Raw genomic sequence first — 16,300 nt, 5'->3', positions numbered from 1 at the left:
TCATGATGGTGAAATGTTCCTGAGAGCCGATCCTGCTATGTTTAAAGATAGAATTACTCATCATATCATGGTTCGCAGAAGAATAAAGATTTAAGGGGGATTTAAGGTTTAGTCACACCCTTCAGAGGTATCTCTCGGTAAGCTACTATTGTCCACACAAATCGATGGATACAATGAGGGGCCACGCCTTGAAGAGGCTCAGTGTTCTCAATGAAAACCAGTGTTGTTCGGTCACAATCTATGCATCTGCTATTGGCTGGTGCAGCTCATAGAGCAGGGAGCAGTGCAACATGGGTGGCTCGACATGTGAGGAAGTATAATTACACCGATCGAGTGTGTCTGGAACTGGAAACGTGTTGGCCCACATTGATGAGACAACCTCGGCCAGCCTTCCATTGTTGCATAATGAAACATTGACCATAATGAACAGTGAAGGTACGGCGAAGACGCCGAGAGGGAGTTCAGCTGCACGTCGTAGCGTTGGAATGATGGCAAAAAAAAACCTTGGCGGTGGTCAAAACGCCTCCTCCAAGAGGAAGGGAAGTGGCAGCGTGAACTCACTCACCCTTTTGTCAATGTCATTGTGCTGCAGCTGAACGAAGCGAGCGCTGATGGCGGCAATATAGCTCTGCTGATTGGAGAAGGCCACACGGCCGGCCCCCTTGGGATATTTGAGCTCTGGGTCAGTGTCAATGCCGGCGTAGCAAACACCACCGTACAGCCGATCCATGATCATAGCCAGCTCCACTGGAGTAGTTGACAAGAGACATTTGATTCGCGTTAGCATGTGTATTGAAAGACTTGACTTTTTTTTTAAAGGGGAAGTCAGCTAAAAAATATATGTATATATATGTATGTATATAATAATATATGTATTTCCAATATGTTCTTTGCGCCACCAGTATACGCTGATTCTGATTAATACTGCGGTTGTGGAATATGAGTTAAGCAGCAAATTTTTTATCCAAGTCAGGGGTGACCATTCTGCTGCTTGCTGTTGACTGAAAATGACATCACAGTTGCTCGGTACTCATGTACTGACCAATCGCAGCTCACCTGCTTTCTGAGTTCGGTCATGTGACATTTGCAAGCCAAGCCGTGATTGGTTGTAACGTGAGCTCCGAGCAACTGCTAAGATAAGTGGCCTCAGCCCAAGATGGATAAAAATGGGTGGATTCATTTTTCATCTATTCATCAGAATACCGTGTTCAGGCTGCATGGAACATACTATTCTAAAGAACTTTCTTTGGTTGACTTCTCCTTTAAGTGACATTCTGTCAGAGTTTTTCTCGGACAAAGTTAAAGAAATGACTCGGCACACAGGGAAAATTGTCTTCAAGATCGGCGGGAGGGATGTGGACTTCAACAGCCCTGGCCAGGTGGCCGGCGCCTTTGTGCATAGGCATTTGGGAGTGCGAGATACGCACCCAAATGTTTAGACGTGCCCAACTTAAATGAAACTTTAACCATGATACAATTTTGCTCAAAGATTCCTCTAACACATCCTTCAAAATCCAGTTTAATGTCCTGTAGTACATTGCAAGGTTTAAAGCAATTTTTAAAAAAACTCTTCCATCCCGCTCGGAATACTTTATACAGAACATATTCATGACAACTGCGATTGGCTGGCAACCGGTTTAGGGTGCAGCTACCTGCTCGCAGAGGCCGGGGCACTCCCCCTACAAAGATGGTCTTGCGGGGGTCCAAAGGCTGGGAGCCATCCATGACAAAGTCACTGTCACTCAAGTTCCAGGGACGGATCTGGACCTGTGGGGTAAAGTGATTCGAATAATCGGGTGAAATTTCACACCCTAAATCCTTAGTTCTCACAAGGAGGACTCACAAAGCGCGTCATGTATAATTAAAATACAGAATCATAAATGTAGTACAAGAAGAAAGTCTAAACAAACAGCTTTTTGAAAATGTCGACAGAAGAAGCAGCTCTTTTCTGAAATGGAAGAGAATCTGGGCGCAACAGACTGCATGGCTTTATCATCTTTAGTTTTTAATTTTGTGTGAGAGTTTGTAAAAGGCGGTCAGTAGACCGCGATGACCTACAAACTGACACCAAATCCACCAAAAATGGGGGAGCCTTAGAAAGCGACTGTAGAAATGTTTTACTGAATCCTAAAATAAGCAGGAAGTCAGTGCAAGGTCGACAGAAATGCAGTGATGTGACTGAACCCCTAGGATCTAGGGATTCTGAAGTAATTGGAGCCAGCCAAGTTTTGTTGAGGCAATTGAAAAGAGAAGTGCAAGAGTCAAAAAGTGAGGAGACTAAGGCCTAAACAAGTTTTACTTCGATATCATCAAAACATAGACTTTTGGAGTGCAAAAAGCAGTACCGGGTTATGGTTTTAATGTGTTGATCAAAAACGCATGAGCTGATTGAACACCCCAAAGGTTTCTCAGGGTGTGATTGTGACCAAGTGGCAATTGGAGAAGCTGAGCTTCTTTGTTAAGACTATTGGTAGTGTCCTTTGCAGTGATAAATAACTGAGAACCAGTTGAATATATCCATAGAGTATACAAAAATAACGACACTCTTGTTTCACATTTGTCCGTGTAGCAGTTTTTGTGAGCCAAGAGAGAATCCAAGCTATTTCTCATACAGTGCCATTTGAACTTTCGCTTTCTTCGAGAACGTGACAGTTTTTTTTGAAAAACATATGGTATACAGTGGTGCCTTGACGTTTGAGCTTAATCCGTTAGGTGACCATACTTGTACCTTGAAACATGTGTAACTCAAGTTATCTTTTGCCATTGAAATGAGTAGAAATGCCATGAATCCATTGCAGGCCCTTCCAAAAAATACCAAAACTCTTAACATTGTAACATGTTTTTAATATGAAAACTAGTATTCTACTGTTTTTTTTGTTGTTCTACTTCTTCCTTTCACAACTTTGCTGCTGTGAATCTGGAATTTCTCCATTGTGAGACTAATAAAGGTTTTCTTCTTCTTCTTCTTTTTTACTTCACAAAAGCATACACAAAAGATAAAGAATATATTCCCATGAGTATTGTTATATAAGTACATGTAGTAATAAACAACTCACCGGTTTGTCTTTGATGGTGGGACTGGACACGCACAGGTAGAGCTTGCTGTCCTCCTCGATGCAGGCATCAATCAAGGCCTGAACAGAAGTCTCCTCTTGGAACAGCAGGAAGGCATAACCTGGAAAGGAGTAAACAGATTTCAAAAAGACAATTTGAAAAAAACGATGTCATTATTCCTCTTCATCATAGATATTCCAGGGTTTGTCACAGTCTCCGAATGTTCTTTAATCCCCCAAATTCAGTCATTTGAGGCTGGTTCTTATCCGCATAGGTCACAAGTTACGTTAATATACCCTGATGGATTTCAGGGGCTCCTCAGCAGTCACTTTACTGTCTCAGAGTGGACACTTTAACGGAACCATACAAAATTCAGTGATGCTCTTTGAGGCAAACAGAAAAGGAAAATCAGTTAGTCACTCTCTACAGTTGAATTATTTAGCACTGGGAGCCCGACGTTTCCCCAAGGTTGGCATGAGGCACCATTCGGCCGATTATTGGTGGGACAAGACTAGCTCAAGCATGTTTACACCCACCCAAAAATGCAAAGTGGGCTTGGATTTATCGGTTCAGTAAGGTTAAGGCAGCAGGAAAAAAAAGACTTTTTGCAAATCTACAGGATAATTTGAATGACTTTTAAAGCAGAAGCCCAAAATAAGAACATGTGATTTGGAACCAGAGAGTCACAGTACAAGTTCCTGTGCAAACAAGTAAAAATGGCAATTCGTTGTTGAATTCTTGACTACAGTTAAGTTGCCCTTTTGGGGTTTGCATCACAAACATGATTTCTCAACACTTTCGAGAGGGTTGCCATAAGGAGAACTGTTGGGCATCCCATCTCAGCAAAACAACATAACGGCAGTCTTGCGCCGTTTAAAAAGAAAAAAACCCAAAACAAAACAGGGTATGAAGAGGCAGAGCTGGCTAGCAGTTCACAATCTTCCCTCCGCAAAAGGGAACAGCGTGTTCCGTGACCCTGGACAAAAGAGCCAAGAATGGAGGGCAGACAAGTGAGTCACTGGCGGGAGGTGGGCGAGTGAGAAAAGGTAGAGAAAGCATGCGCATGATGTAATGCAAATTCAAGTTCCAAAATCCTTGACGCTCATTGGAATTGTTAAAAATTCTAGTCCGAAGTACCAGCTCTGCACATTCATTACCATGTAGGTCAATCATCATCGAAACGGAAGGCAATAAATCTTTTTTTTAATTCTTACGTTAACATCGGTTAGCTTGTATGGCAACTAAATGGTACGACAGTATTTACTTTTTATGCACAGTCAGATGTTTAAGGATTGAACAGATTATTTTCATAATTGGCTATGGGAAAATTAATTCTCAAGTGAAACGAATCAATGATTTACGAGCATTTGGAACAAAATGGGAGCATTTTAGATGCAAGTTGAATGAGATGGCGATGGTGGAGGTACTCAATGTGTTTCAAAGCTACTTTATAATGTTTATGTTCAAATTTCCCTTGCAACAAGAAAAGTACAGACAAACCTTTGGCAAATGTCTGATGACCCTTTGGCAAACATTTGCGATTTTGTATACAGCCTGACGACAACACAACATTCGCTACGTTCGAAAACATTGTCCACCTCGACCTTATCATTTCCATAAAAGGATGTCTTGAGTTGTTTACCCATCTCTTCAGATTACAAATGTATATTGAATGGCCATAAAAAATAACATTTTGTGCATATGATAGATTTATTTTCCACAAAAAAAAAAAATCAACTTTGAGGACCTTGCACTTGTGGTTTCTGCACACCCCTGACATATAGACACTTGTGTGAAAGTGCATCGGTATCAACAATATAGTCTCGTATTTAATCGGCTGGTATATTACTGTAAATAGTTCTCTGCACCAGCCAAATGGTCCAATATTTAGTTTGCAGATGACTGCTCAAACAAAGATCTCTTGATAGACAGATAAATAGATAGATTCTTCCTTGACAAGCGTCACAAACACATTCACACATTCCCATCAAGACACATTTACATACATAATACATTTACAATTACATAATAAAAATAAATGAATAAAAATACATAATTAAAAAAAAATAAAATCAAAGACATTACGAGTGCATGTTAAAAAGTGCGTGTTGAAAAGTGCCATGGATCCGTTCATATTGTTCATGATGGTTGCAGTGGATGGAACAAAAAATATATATATATATATTTTAGGTGATTTTGCTGGGCCAGTGGGACTGGGATGACATGTCATCTGTATATTTAAAAAATGTGTTCAATGCAAAGTACAGAGACTGAAGTCGGGAGAGGACAGCGCACATCTGCAAAGGCGTATGCTGCAGATTTTTATGAGGAAAAAGGCGGAGGGGCCGGAGGGGGGGCATATGACCGCAGCATCATTTTCCATCCTACAGATGATTGTTTACAGTCAACGAGTCCCTTGTGCCTTATTGTAGCTCAAACAATAAACTTCCCGAAATAAGGGCCATTCTCTTTGACAAAACAGGAATTTAAACCGTCCCGGTTTAAATGAGAGAAGCCTTTAATCAAATTATAGGTAGTGGAAATAATTAAAAACAAAGAAACCTACAAAAGGTAATGTGGAAATGCTACAGAACGAAGAAAGTAAACAGACTTAACTTTCCGCGCACCTCTTTCTACCTTCAAGTTACGCTGTCACCCAGTGACACAATCAACAATGGAGCACAGATTGTCATGACAGGAAAGCAAAAGGTCATTCACACACTGATGACATTAAATACTTAACAGTGTTACATGATGGGATATAACCAGGTTTCTTGAAAACACATTTTAAAATAAATGGTGTATTTTTCAAAAATGTTGGTGCGTAAATTGTCCTCAAATTTTGAAATGACCCAACTGTTTGTTTGTTTGTTTTTACAACATTTTTCCTTTTAAAATGCAAACAGTATGTTCTAAGCCTTTCTCTCATAGTAATTTTCATGCAGCAACAAAACAGTAAAAAGATACAACCACATTAATATAGTGTAAAATTATGTTCATCAAAAGGTGGCAGTCTAATCTTTGAAAAACATTTTGACGCAGCTCTGTTTTGGGAGTCGGTTTTTCAGCTTCAGGCAAGTATGATGTCATCTTAAACACTGGTGGAAGCGTTCAAACAATTTTGCCATCTCCTTCACCCCCAAACACAGACCAGAATAGCTCCTTAACATTTGCAGCATTGAACCGTGTTGGGTGATATAGGGCGCATGTACCTGACATCACCATAGTGACCAGACTTGTGGTTGTGGTTGCCATGACATCACAGACATTTGAGAACCAAAGGCTGGCCTGCATTCAAGTCATGATTTTTTTTCCCATAGCAAGAAATTATTCATAACATAGTATAAGCTTTCACAGAAAAAATAATAACAATCAAGCTAATGCCGTTGTTATCGTTTGAAGAAAAGTACCTGCTCACACAATTGACAGACACTCAGCGGCATAATATTTGCCATTGGCCACCACTGGTGCACTTCTAAAAATACGTCCTCTTATATTCTCCTGTCTGGTAGATAAAAGATTGCTGCACCAACTGGACACAGTTGACGAGAGCAATGATCATGTGAAGCCAAAACAAAGAGAATATTCTATAACTCATGATGAGCAATGATTGAAACTGACACATGATAATGATCAGTGTTTTTTTCACATTAGTCCGTGTCCACCTTTTTGAAAAAATACTGGACTGCATCCCAGAAATTGAAAATTAGAAAAAAAAGTGTGCTTATAGCAGTATTATTGTATTCTCATCTTTTGCACTGAATCCCCCCATTTTCTCCAGATATTAACTCTCATTAGAGTTGTTGATGAGCTAGAGCCAGGTGAAGTACACTCTGAACTGATCTCTAGTCATTCGCAGGGCACATATAGGCAACTAATGTGCCTGTTTTTGGAATGTTGGAGGAAGCATACATCATATTGTGGATAATTTTTTTGAAGAACTTTGGTCTATTTAATGACGTACAACACACTATATACTTTCAAAGTTAAAGATAATTGATTTGTAAATGCATCGTTTTTGATCGCTATATGTATATAAGATACTAGCTGGTTCGCCGCCCTCCGGGCGGCTCATCAGCTAGTTCCTGCGGAAGGCTGGTAAGGTGGGCCTTCGGCCCACAAAAGTGTTGTTGCTTGGTTCAACTTTTTGTTTATCTTCATTGCTTATCGCGAAAATAAAGAGATGTTTAGCTCTACTAAATAACTAACAATTTCATTGCAATTCTTGTGGGTAGACAACATTTTTTCGCTAAGATGCCCGCGCGATCGTAGTGAGCCACTGCCTGAGCGGCGCAGTGGCGGCGCAGTGGCGGTGCAGTGGCGGCGCGCAGCGGCGCGGTGAAGTAGGTACGTTTTGAAAAGGGACAGACGGAAGGACAGACCGTGTGCGGGTATATATATATAGATACTGTAATTTAAAAAAAAAAAAACTGTAGCTTGCTTTTTTTTCTAAATGGCTCTCTAGCTTTTTTCCTGTATCGGGCAACATTCCTCTCCAAGGCCTGTTCAAGTCATTGCTTTTGGCTCACAAGCCGGACTGGGCCATAATATGAGTCACCTCGAAAACAAAAACACACTAAAGAACCCGTACGGACTTTACTTACCTTGCCAGTTATGTGTGTGTGTGTGTGTGTGTGTGTGTGTGTGTGTGTGTGTGTGTGTGTGTGTGTGTGTGTGTGTGTGTGTATATATATATATATATATATATATATATATATATATATATACAGTGCCCTCCATAAGTATTGGCACCCCTGGTTGAGATGTGTTTTTTAGCTTCCAATTATTTTATTTTTTTTCTAAATAATATGGGACCTTAATGGAAAAAAAGAGAAAAATCCAACCTTCAATACAAGTGCATTTATTCAGTGGGGAAAAAATCCCACATAAAGAAATAATTATTTGACATCAAATCACCTGTTCCACAATTATTGGCACCCTTAACAATTCCCAGGAAATAAATATAATTGAAGCATTTCTGTCATTTCTACAGTAGTTTACAAAGTTTACCAGAGTATGTAGGAACATTTAATTAGTAATTCATCACTTCCTGTCTCCCTGGGGTATAAATATGACGTGACACCGAGGCCATTTCTCTTATCCACTCTTAAACATGGGAAAGACAAAGGAACACAGCATACAAGTGAGGCAGATGTGCGTCGACCTTCACAGGTCAGGCAGAGGCTACAAGAAGATTGCCACTCAACTGCAGCTGCCCATATCCACTGTGAGAGGAATAATTAAGAAGTTCAAAACAACTGGAACAGTGGTAAACAAGCCTGGACGAGGAGCCAAGTTTATTTTGCCACCACGCACAGTGAGGAGGATGGTAAGAGAAATCAAAAGATCTCCAAAGCTCACTGTTACAGAATTACAACAAATGGTAGCATCCTGGGGTCACAAAGTCTCCAAATCAACCATCAGGCGCTGTCTACACGCCAACAAGCTGTTTGGGAGGCATGCACGGAGAAAACCTTTCCTCACTCACAATCATAAACGCAAGCGTCTGGAGTTCGCCAAGCGGTATTGGGGCTTCAACTGGGACCGTGTGCTTTGGTCAGATGAGACCAAGATTGAGCTTTTTGGCAACAAACACTCTAAGTGGGTCTGGCGTACCACGAAAGATGCGCATGCTGAAAAGCACCTCATACCCACTGTGAAGTATGGGGGTGGGTCAGTGATGCTGTGGGGCTGTTTCGCTTCCAAAGGCCCTGGGAACCTTGTTAGGGTGCATGGCATCATGAATGCTTTGAAATACCAGGACATTTTAAATCAAAATCTGTTGCCCTCTGCCCGAAAGCTGAAGCTGGGTCGTCACTGGGTCTTTCAGCAAGACAATGACCCTAAACATATGGCCAAATCTACACAGAAATGGTTCACCAGACACAAAATCAAGCTCCTCCCATGGCCATCTCAGTCCCCTGACCTCAACCCCATTGAGAACCTGTGGGGTGAGCTGAAGAGGAGAGTACAGAGGAGAGGACCCAGGTCTCTGGATGATTTAGAGAGATTCTGCAAAGAGGAATGGCTGAAGATCCCTCTTTCTGTCTTTTCCCATCTTGTGAAACATTATAGGAGAAGATTAGGTGCTGTTTTGTTGGCAAAAGGGGGTTGTACAAAATATTAACACCAGGGGTGCTAATAATTGTGACACACATTATTTGATGTCAAATAATTATTTCTTTATGTGGGATTTTTTCCCCACTGAATAAATGCACTTGTATTGAAGGTTGGATTTTTCTCTTTTTTTCCATTAAGGTCCCATATTATTTAGAAAAAAAATAAAATAATTGGAAGCTAAAAAACACATCTCAACCAGGGGTGCCAATACTTATGGAGGGCACTGTATATATATAAATAGCGGCTGGATAGCTCAGTTGGTAAGGCATAGGTTTGGCATATGGGAGACGGTGGCTTGGGGCAAAAAAAATGAGCACATCATAACACCATCCAGTGTGGGTCCTTGGGCAAGATCCTTCACGCTAATGCCTACCTCATACAATGATGAGAGACAATGAAACGAATGACATGCCGACTCAGACGTCGCCCGGCCAAAGAAGGTCTGCGTCAGGTGCTGGGGAACCAGAGCACCTTGATGAAAAATGGGCTACTGGAACAAAGCGGAGTTGGGCGAGATGCAATAACATGGCTCTGTTGGAATGCTACTACTCAAGCAACCCTAGTCAAAGGGGTTACATGCAGAGAATGTGGGCTAAATGGTTACTTCGAAACCCACAGTCACGGTTGACCACGAAACAACTAGTAGCTCAGTGTTCCAACATCCACAAACGGCAACTGCTGTCACAACTTGAGATTGATGAGGTACTACGCAAGTTCCATGGTGAAGGGCCCCAGGCTGGCAGATCAGAGGAGGAGGTCATACAAGAGATTGGGAGGCAAGCCCCAACGAATGCAGATGATGAGATTGGGTGGCCAGCCCCAATGAATGAAATGCTGAGCGAGGCAGCAACTGACCTGAAAGCTAAGATCATGGCGAGAATGAAAGCTGGGCAACCTAGAAACCGATTACAACGGCTATGTGAAGTACCATCTGAAAGTCTCATAGAAAGTGTGAATGCAGCACTGAGGGCGATCCCTACCGTAACGATCACAGAAACCAATGAGCTGATATACGCTTCAGCATCAGTGATCCTGGAGACTCTGGCTATAAGAGCAACCATGGAAGCCATGAGATACGTTACCCACCATGGAAAAGACGGTTGGAGGCTAAGATCAAGGCGGCCCGGAAAGATGTGAGTCAATTGACGGAGGCCCAGAGAGGTGTGATGAAAAGGCAGATACCCGAGAGGTACATCCAGATAACCATACCTGAAGCACTCGAAACTGCCAAACAAAGGCTCCAAGCCTTGTCCAGTCGCCTAAAGCGGTACATGAAAGAGAATGAGGCCAGACGAATAAACAGGCTGTTCGCAACACAACCTGCGAAAGTGTACGCTCAGTGGCAGTGTCCTAACAACAGAGCTGACCCACCAAGACTGGAAACTGAAAGATACTGGAAAGGCATATGGGAGAAGGAGGTTGCACATAACAGCAGTGCACAATGGCTGGTGACCCTGAGAGAGGAGCACAGCAACCTCCCTGAACAGAACCCAGTTAGCATAACAGTGGCAGACATACAGGAAAGAGTCTCAGATATGAAAAACTGGACAGCACCAGGCCCGGACATGGTCCACACCTACTGGCTAAAGAAACTCACAGCACTCCATGAGCGCCTAGCAGTACAAATGAACCAGCTGCTGAGGGATGGGACTCACCCAGAATGGCTAACCGAAGGGCGAACGATCCTGATCATGAAGGATCACTCGAAGGGTGCAGCCCCATCCAACTATCGGCCAATAACCTGTCTCTCCACAACATGGAAGCTCATGTCAGGCATCATTGCGGCTAAGATAAGTGGACACAGGGATCAACATATGAACGAAGCGCAGAAGGGCATTGGTAGAGATACTAGAGGAGCCAAACATCAGCTCCTGGTTGACAGAACAGTCGCACAAGACTGCAGGTCCCGACGTACCAACCTGTGTACAGCTTGGATTGATTACAAGAAAGCCTATGACTCGATGCCACATACATGGATCACTGAATGCTTGGAGTTGTATAAGTTGTATAAGAGATTTCGTTGCGAACTCGATGAGGATGTGGAAAACCACACTTGAAGCCAATGGCAAGCCACTTACCCAAGTGTCCATCAAATGTGGCATATACCAAGGTGATGCACTCTCCCCACTGCTGTTCTGCATAGGACTGAACCCCCTAAGCCAAGTAATCACCAAGACAGGCTATGGATACCGCCTCAGAAATGGAGCTACAATCAGTCACCTCCTCTACATGGATGACATAAAGCTGTATGCTAAGAGCGAAAGGGACATAGATTCCCTAATCCACACAACCAGGATCTACAGCAGCGACATCGGTATGTCATTCGGGCTTGAGAAATGTAGTCGGATGGTGACTAAGAGAGGAAAGGTAGTCCGCACTGAAGGGGTCTCACTCCCTGAAGGAACAATAGCAGACATTGAGGACAGATACAAGTACCTTGGTATACCACAAGCCAATGGCAACCTCGAACTGGCAACAAGGAAAGCGGCTACGGCCAAATACCTCCAGCGAGTGAGGCAAGTCCTAAGAAGCCAGCTCAATGGCAAGAATAAGACCCGGGCAATAAACAGCTATGCCCTGCCAGTGATCAGATATCCTGCAGGAATAATAAGGTGGCCAAAGGAAGAGATTCAGACCACGGACGTTAAGACCCGAAAGCTCCTAACCATGCATGGAGGGTTCCATCCCAAATCCAGCACCCTGAGACTGTACGCAAGCCGAAAGGAAGGAGGCCGGGGACTAGTGAGTGTGAGAGCCACTGTCCAGGATGAAACATCCAAGCTCCATGAATACATCAAGGAGAAGGCTCCAACAGATGACGTACTCAGAGAATGTCTCAGACAATGGGGAACAGAAGATGAGGCGCTGGAAGAGGGACCATCATGGGAGGACAAGCCCCTACACGGGATGTACCACCGGACCATAACTGAAGTGGCTGATCTCAAGAAGTCCTATCAGTGGCTGGAGAGGGCTGGCCTGAAGGACAGCACAGAGGCACTCATCCTGGCTGCTCAGGAGCAGGTCTTGAGCACCAGAGCCATCGAGGCCCAGATATACCACACCAGACAAGATGCAAGGTGTAGGTTGTGCAAAGAGGCACCTGAGACGATCCAACACATAACTGCAGGGTGTAAGATGCTGGCAGGGAAAGCCTACATGGAACGCCATAACCAGGTGGCTGGCATAGTCTACCGAAACATCTGTGCGGAGTATGGACTGGAAACCCCAAGGTCAAAATGGGAAACACCTCCGAAGGTGGTGGAGAATGACAGAGCGAAGATCCTGTGGGACTTCCAGATCCAGACTGACAAGATGGTAATGGCGAACCAACCAGATATCGTGATCATAGATAAAGGGCAGAGGAAAGCCGTTGTAGTGGATGTAGCTGTTCAAAGTGATGGAAACATCAGGAAGAAGGAACATGAGAAACTCGAGAAGTACCAAGGGCTCAGAGAGGAGCTGGAGAAAGCCTGGAAGGTAAAGGTGACAGTCGTGCCTGTGGTGGTCGGAGCACTCGGGGCAGTGACCCCCAAACTAGATGAGTGGTTGCAACAGATCCCGGGAACAACATCGGACATCTCAGTCCAGAAATGTGCAGTGCTGGGAACAGCAAGGATACTGCGCAGAACCCTCAAGCTTCCTGGCCTCTGGTAGAGGACCCGAGCTGAATGAGGGACGGACACCACCCGAGGGGTGAGATGAGGAATTTTTATATACAATTTATTTATTTTATTTTAGATACGTGACACAATAGACCTCACCTCGTAACAATGACAGCCTCTGCCAGCTGCAGCAAAACCATTCCCTGAAAATATTTTTGCTGCCGGGTGTGGCGTTATTATCGTCAAACCTACCGTATTTTCTGCACCAAAAGGCGCACCTAAAAGCCTTCCATTTTCTTAAAACCTCACAGCGCATTAAAATCCGATGCGCCTTGTGTATAGTTAATAAGATAAGATAAGATATCCTTTATTCGTCCCACACTGGTGAAATTTACAGCCTCCAGCAGCAAGAATGTATGTAGAAAGAAGAAAGAAGAAAGAGAAAAAAAACAACAAACATCTTTCAATTAAATGCAATATGAACACAAAATGGATAAATCGCAGTACTATTTACTATTTTCCTTCACATCATTTCATTATTATTATTATTATGATTGTTATTTTTTTTTTCACCAGCCTGACAGCAGTCGGTAGGAACGAGCGTCGGTATCTCTCCTTCTTGCAGCGCGGGTGTAACAGTCTCTGGCTAAAGGAGCTACCAAGTGCTGTCAGGGCGGGCTGGAGGAGGTGGGAGGGACTGGCCATCATAGCTTTTAGCTTAGTTAGCATCCAGTGGGGGTAGGACTCCGCCAAGGCTGCCCTTTGTCGCTGATTCTGTTCATAACCTTTATGGACAGAATTTCTAGGCGCAGCCGAAGCGTTGAGGGGGTCCGTTTTGGGGGCCTCAGTATTGCATCCCTGCTTTTTGCAGATGATGTGGTGCTGTTGGCTCCTTCAAACGGGGCTCTCCAACTCTCACTGGAGCGTTTCGCAGCCGAGTGTGAAGCGGTTGGGATGAAAATCAGCACCTCCAAATCTGAAACCATGGTCCTCAGTCGGAAAAGGGTGGAGTGCCCCCTACGGGTCGGGGAGGAGATCTTACCCCAAGTAGAGGAGTTCAAGTATCTTGGGGTCTTGTTCACGAGTGGGGGTAGGAGGGAACGGGAGATCGACAGGTGGATCGGTGCAGCGTCTGCTGTGATGCGGACGTTGTATCGGTCTGTCGTGGTGAAGAAGGAGCTGAGCCAAAGGGCGAAGCTCTCAATTTACCGGTCGATCTACGTCCCAACCCTCACCTATGGTCACGAGCTATGGGTCGTGACCAAAAGAACGAGATCCCGGATACAAGCGGCTGAAATGAGTTTTCTCCGCAGGGTGTCCGGGCTCTCCCTTAGAGATAAGGTGAGAAGCTCAGTCATCCGGGAGGGGCTCAGAGTCGAGCCGCTTCTCCTCCACATCGAGAGGAGCCAGATGAGGTGGCTTGGTCATCTGATTCGGATGCCTCCTGGGCGCCTCCCCGGTGAGGTGTTCCGGTCATGTCCCACCGGGAGGAGACCCCGAGGAAGACCCACGCTGGAGAGACTATGTCACCCAGCTTGCCTGGGAACGACTCGGGATCCCCCGGGGAGAGCTGGAAGAAGTAGCTAGGGAGAGGGAAGTCTGGGCTTCCCTGCTAAAGCTGTTGCCCCCGCGACCCGGCCCCGGATAAGCGGTAGATGATGGATGTATGGATGGATGGCGTCCAATATATGAAAAAAAAATAAATACAAAAATAGGCCATTCATTCAAGGTGCGCCTCATAATCTAATGCGCCTTTTAGTGTGGAAAATACGGTACTCCCAAGGACTCCTCCCAATTCAGGAAAATAATAATATTGACTAACAAGTGTGGGAGAGAGATCCTCCAGATGTAGTATATTAACATGCGGAATGCCAGTTATTTCCAGAGCATCTTAATAGCTTCCCTAATATGACACACAGCAGCTCCTGGGCCAGAGGGTATGATGATGCTGGTGTTGCTACTTTGAACATCCTCTTCTTCAAAAGTTACCCACGAGGTTCTTGAGGCGAAACATTGACCTGCCTCTGGTAACCGCTCCACTAAACAGCCATTTGGGTGAAATCTCATGGTTTATGATTACTGCGGCATGGTTCCACAGATCAAACAGACCCCGTGATGCTCTCTCAGTATGAGCTATGATTTCTGAGTAACATGAACATTTATGCACCCTATGATGGTGAAAAACACAGAAGGTGATATTTATTGGTGTAGTTTTTGATGTCCATTGGGAAAACCCAGCTTTTGTTTGGACAAACTAATGTTACCTTTCGGCGGGAAGTAGGATTTGCTCTCAGCTTTGTGGGGCCAGTCGACCACCAGGTGTCCATAGCGACGGAAACTGTTGGTGATCTCATCTGTTAAAATAGTGAGGAGGAGGGTGTGGGGGATCAGTGGCGGTCATTTTCACATGATTGTTGTGCTCATTTACAATGATACGTGCTTTGTTGTACAATATAGTACAATGCCATGACAATCTGCCGGATATTTTTCTATGCATAGACGGACATGGACAAACAACATTAAATATTAATTGAAAAAACATTCTGAAAGGATGATATATATACACACACACTGGTATACACATACATACATACTATATATATATACATACATACATACTATATATATATATATATATACAGTATATATATATATATATACTGTACAGTATATATATATACATATATATATATATACTGTACAGTATATATATACATATATACAGTATATATTCAAATTATTTTTTGTCACTTTCAACCCAAATATTAAGCTACAGCAACACAAAATCAAAACAAGAAAAAGTACAACAAGTAAAACTATTGACCTTCATCTATATCCGGGGGTAGGCCTCCAACAAAGACCTTGCGGGAATAGCGCTCCATCCTCTCTCCGTTCAGACTACGGGTTGGAGAGTTCAGGCCAGGGGTCATGGAGAGGTCACTATGGCCATCGTCAAAGAAGCCATCTTCAAAGGGAAAAAGGTAAGAACGACCTACAGTGGGAGGAGAGGAAAGGAAAGGCGGAAAATAGAGTAAAAGATTAAGATAGGCAGTCAGAGACAATGCAGAAATTATACAGACTTCCTCAATGTAAATATCTGACATCATCCAAAACTTCTGTAACCACTGCACTGAATCCTTCCATCCATCCATTTTCCGAACCGCTTAATCCTCACCAGGGTCGCGGGGGTGCTGGAGCCTGTTCCAGCCGTCTTCGGGCAGTAGGCGGGGGACGAACAACCACCCACGCTCACATTCACACCTAGGGACAATTTAGAGCGTCCAATCAGCCTGCCATGCATGTTTTTGGAATGTGGGAGGAAACCGGAGCACCCGGAGAAAACCCACGCAGGCGGAGAACATGCAAACTCCACACAGGGATGCCGGAGCTGGAATCGAACCCGGTACCTCTGCACTGTGAAGCCGACGTGCTAACCACTGGACTACCGGGCCGCCCCGCACTGAATCCTGCTCATTCATTTTTATTTTTTCATATACCGGTATCAAAGGTAAATGTATTTATTG

At 43.9% G+C, this 16,300-nt stretch overlaps 1 protein-coding gene across 5 annotated transcripts in view; it reads right to left on the bottom strand.

Annotated features, from left to right (window-relative positions):
- Positions 1-16,300, bottom strand: part of cpeb3 (cytoplasmic polyadenylation element binding protein 3) — a 48,871-nt gene that overhangs the window by 7,142 nt on the left and 25,429 nt on the right. For all 5 annotated transcript variants that reach the window (XM_052080302.1, XM_052080303.1, XM_052080306.1 and 2 more), the window contains 5 exons: positions 15,601-15,768; positions 15,041-15,130; positions 3,057-3,175; positions 1,653-1,767; positions 566-747 (listed from right to left, as the gene is read on the bottom strand). In XM_052080302.1, the coding sequence (XP_051936262.1) occupies positions 566-747; positions 1,653-1,767; positions 3,057-3,175; positions 15,041-15,130; positions 15,601-15,768 (674 nt within the window). The remainder of the gene's footprint in view (positions 1-565; positions 748-1,652; positions 1,768-3,056; positions 3,176-15,040; positions 15,131-15,600; positions 15,769-16,300) is intronic.

The sequence above is a fragment of the Hippocampus zosterae genome, chromosome 11, assembly GCF_025434085.1.
Source record: "Hippocampus zosterae strain Florida chromosome 11, ASM2543408v3, whole genome shotgun sequence".
Taxonomy (NCBI): Eukaryota; Metazoa; Chordata; class Actinopteri; order Syngnathiformes; family Syngnathidae; genus Hippocampus; species Hippocampus zosterae.
The sequence above is the reverse complement of the archived record's forward strand: the minus strand, read 5'-3'. Positions and strand labels throughout refer to the sequence as shown.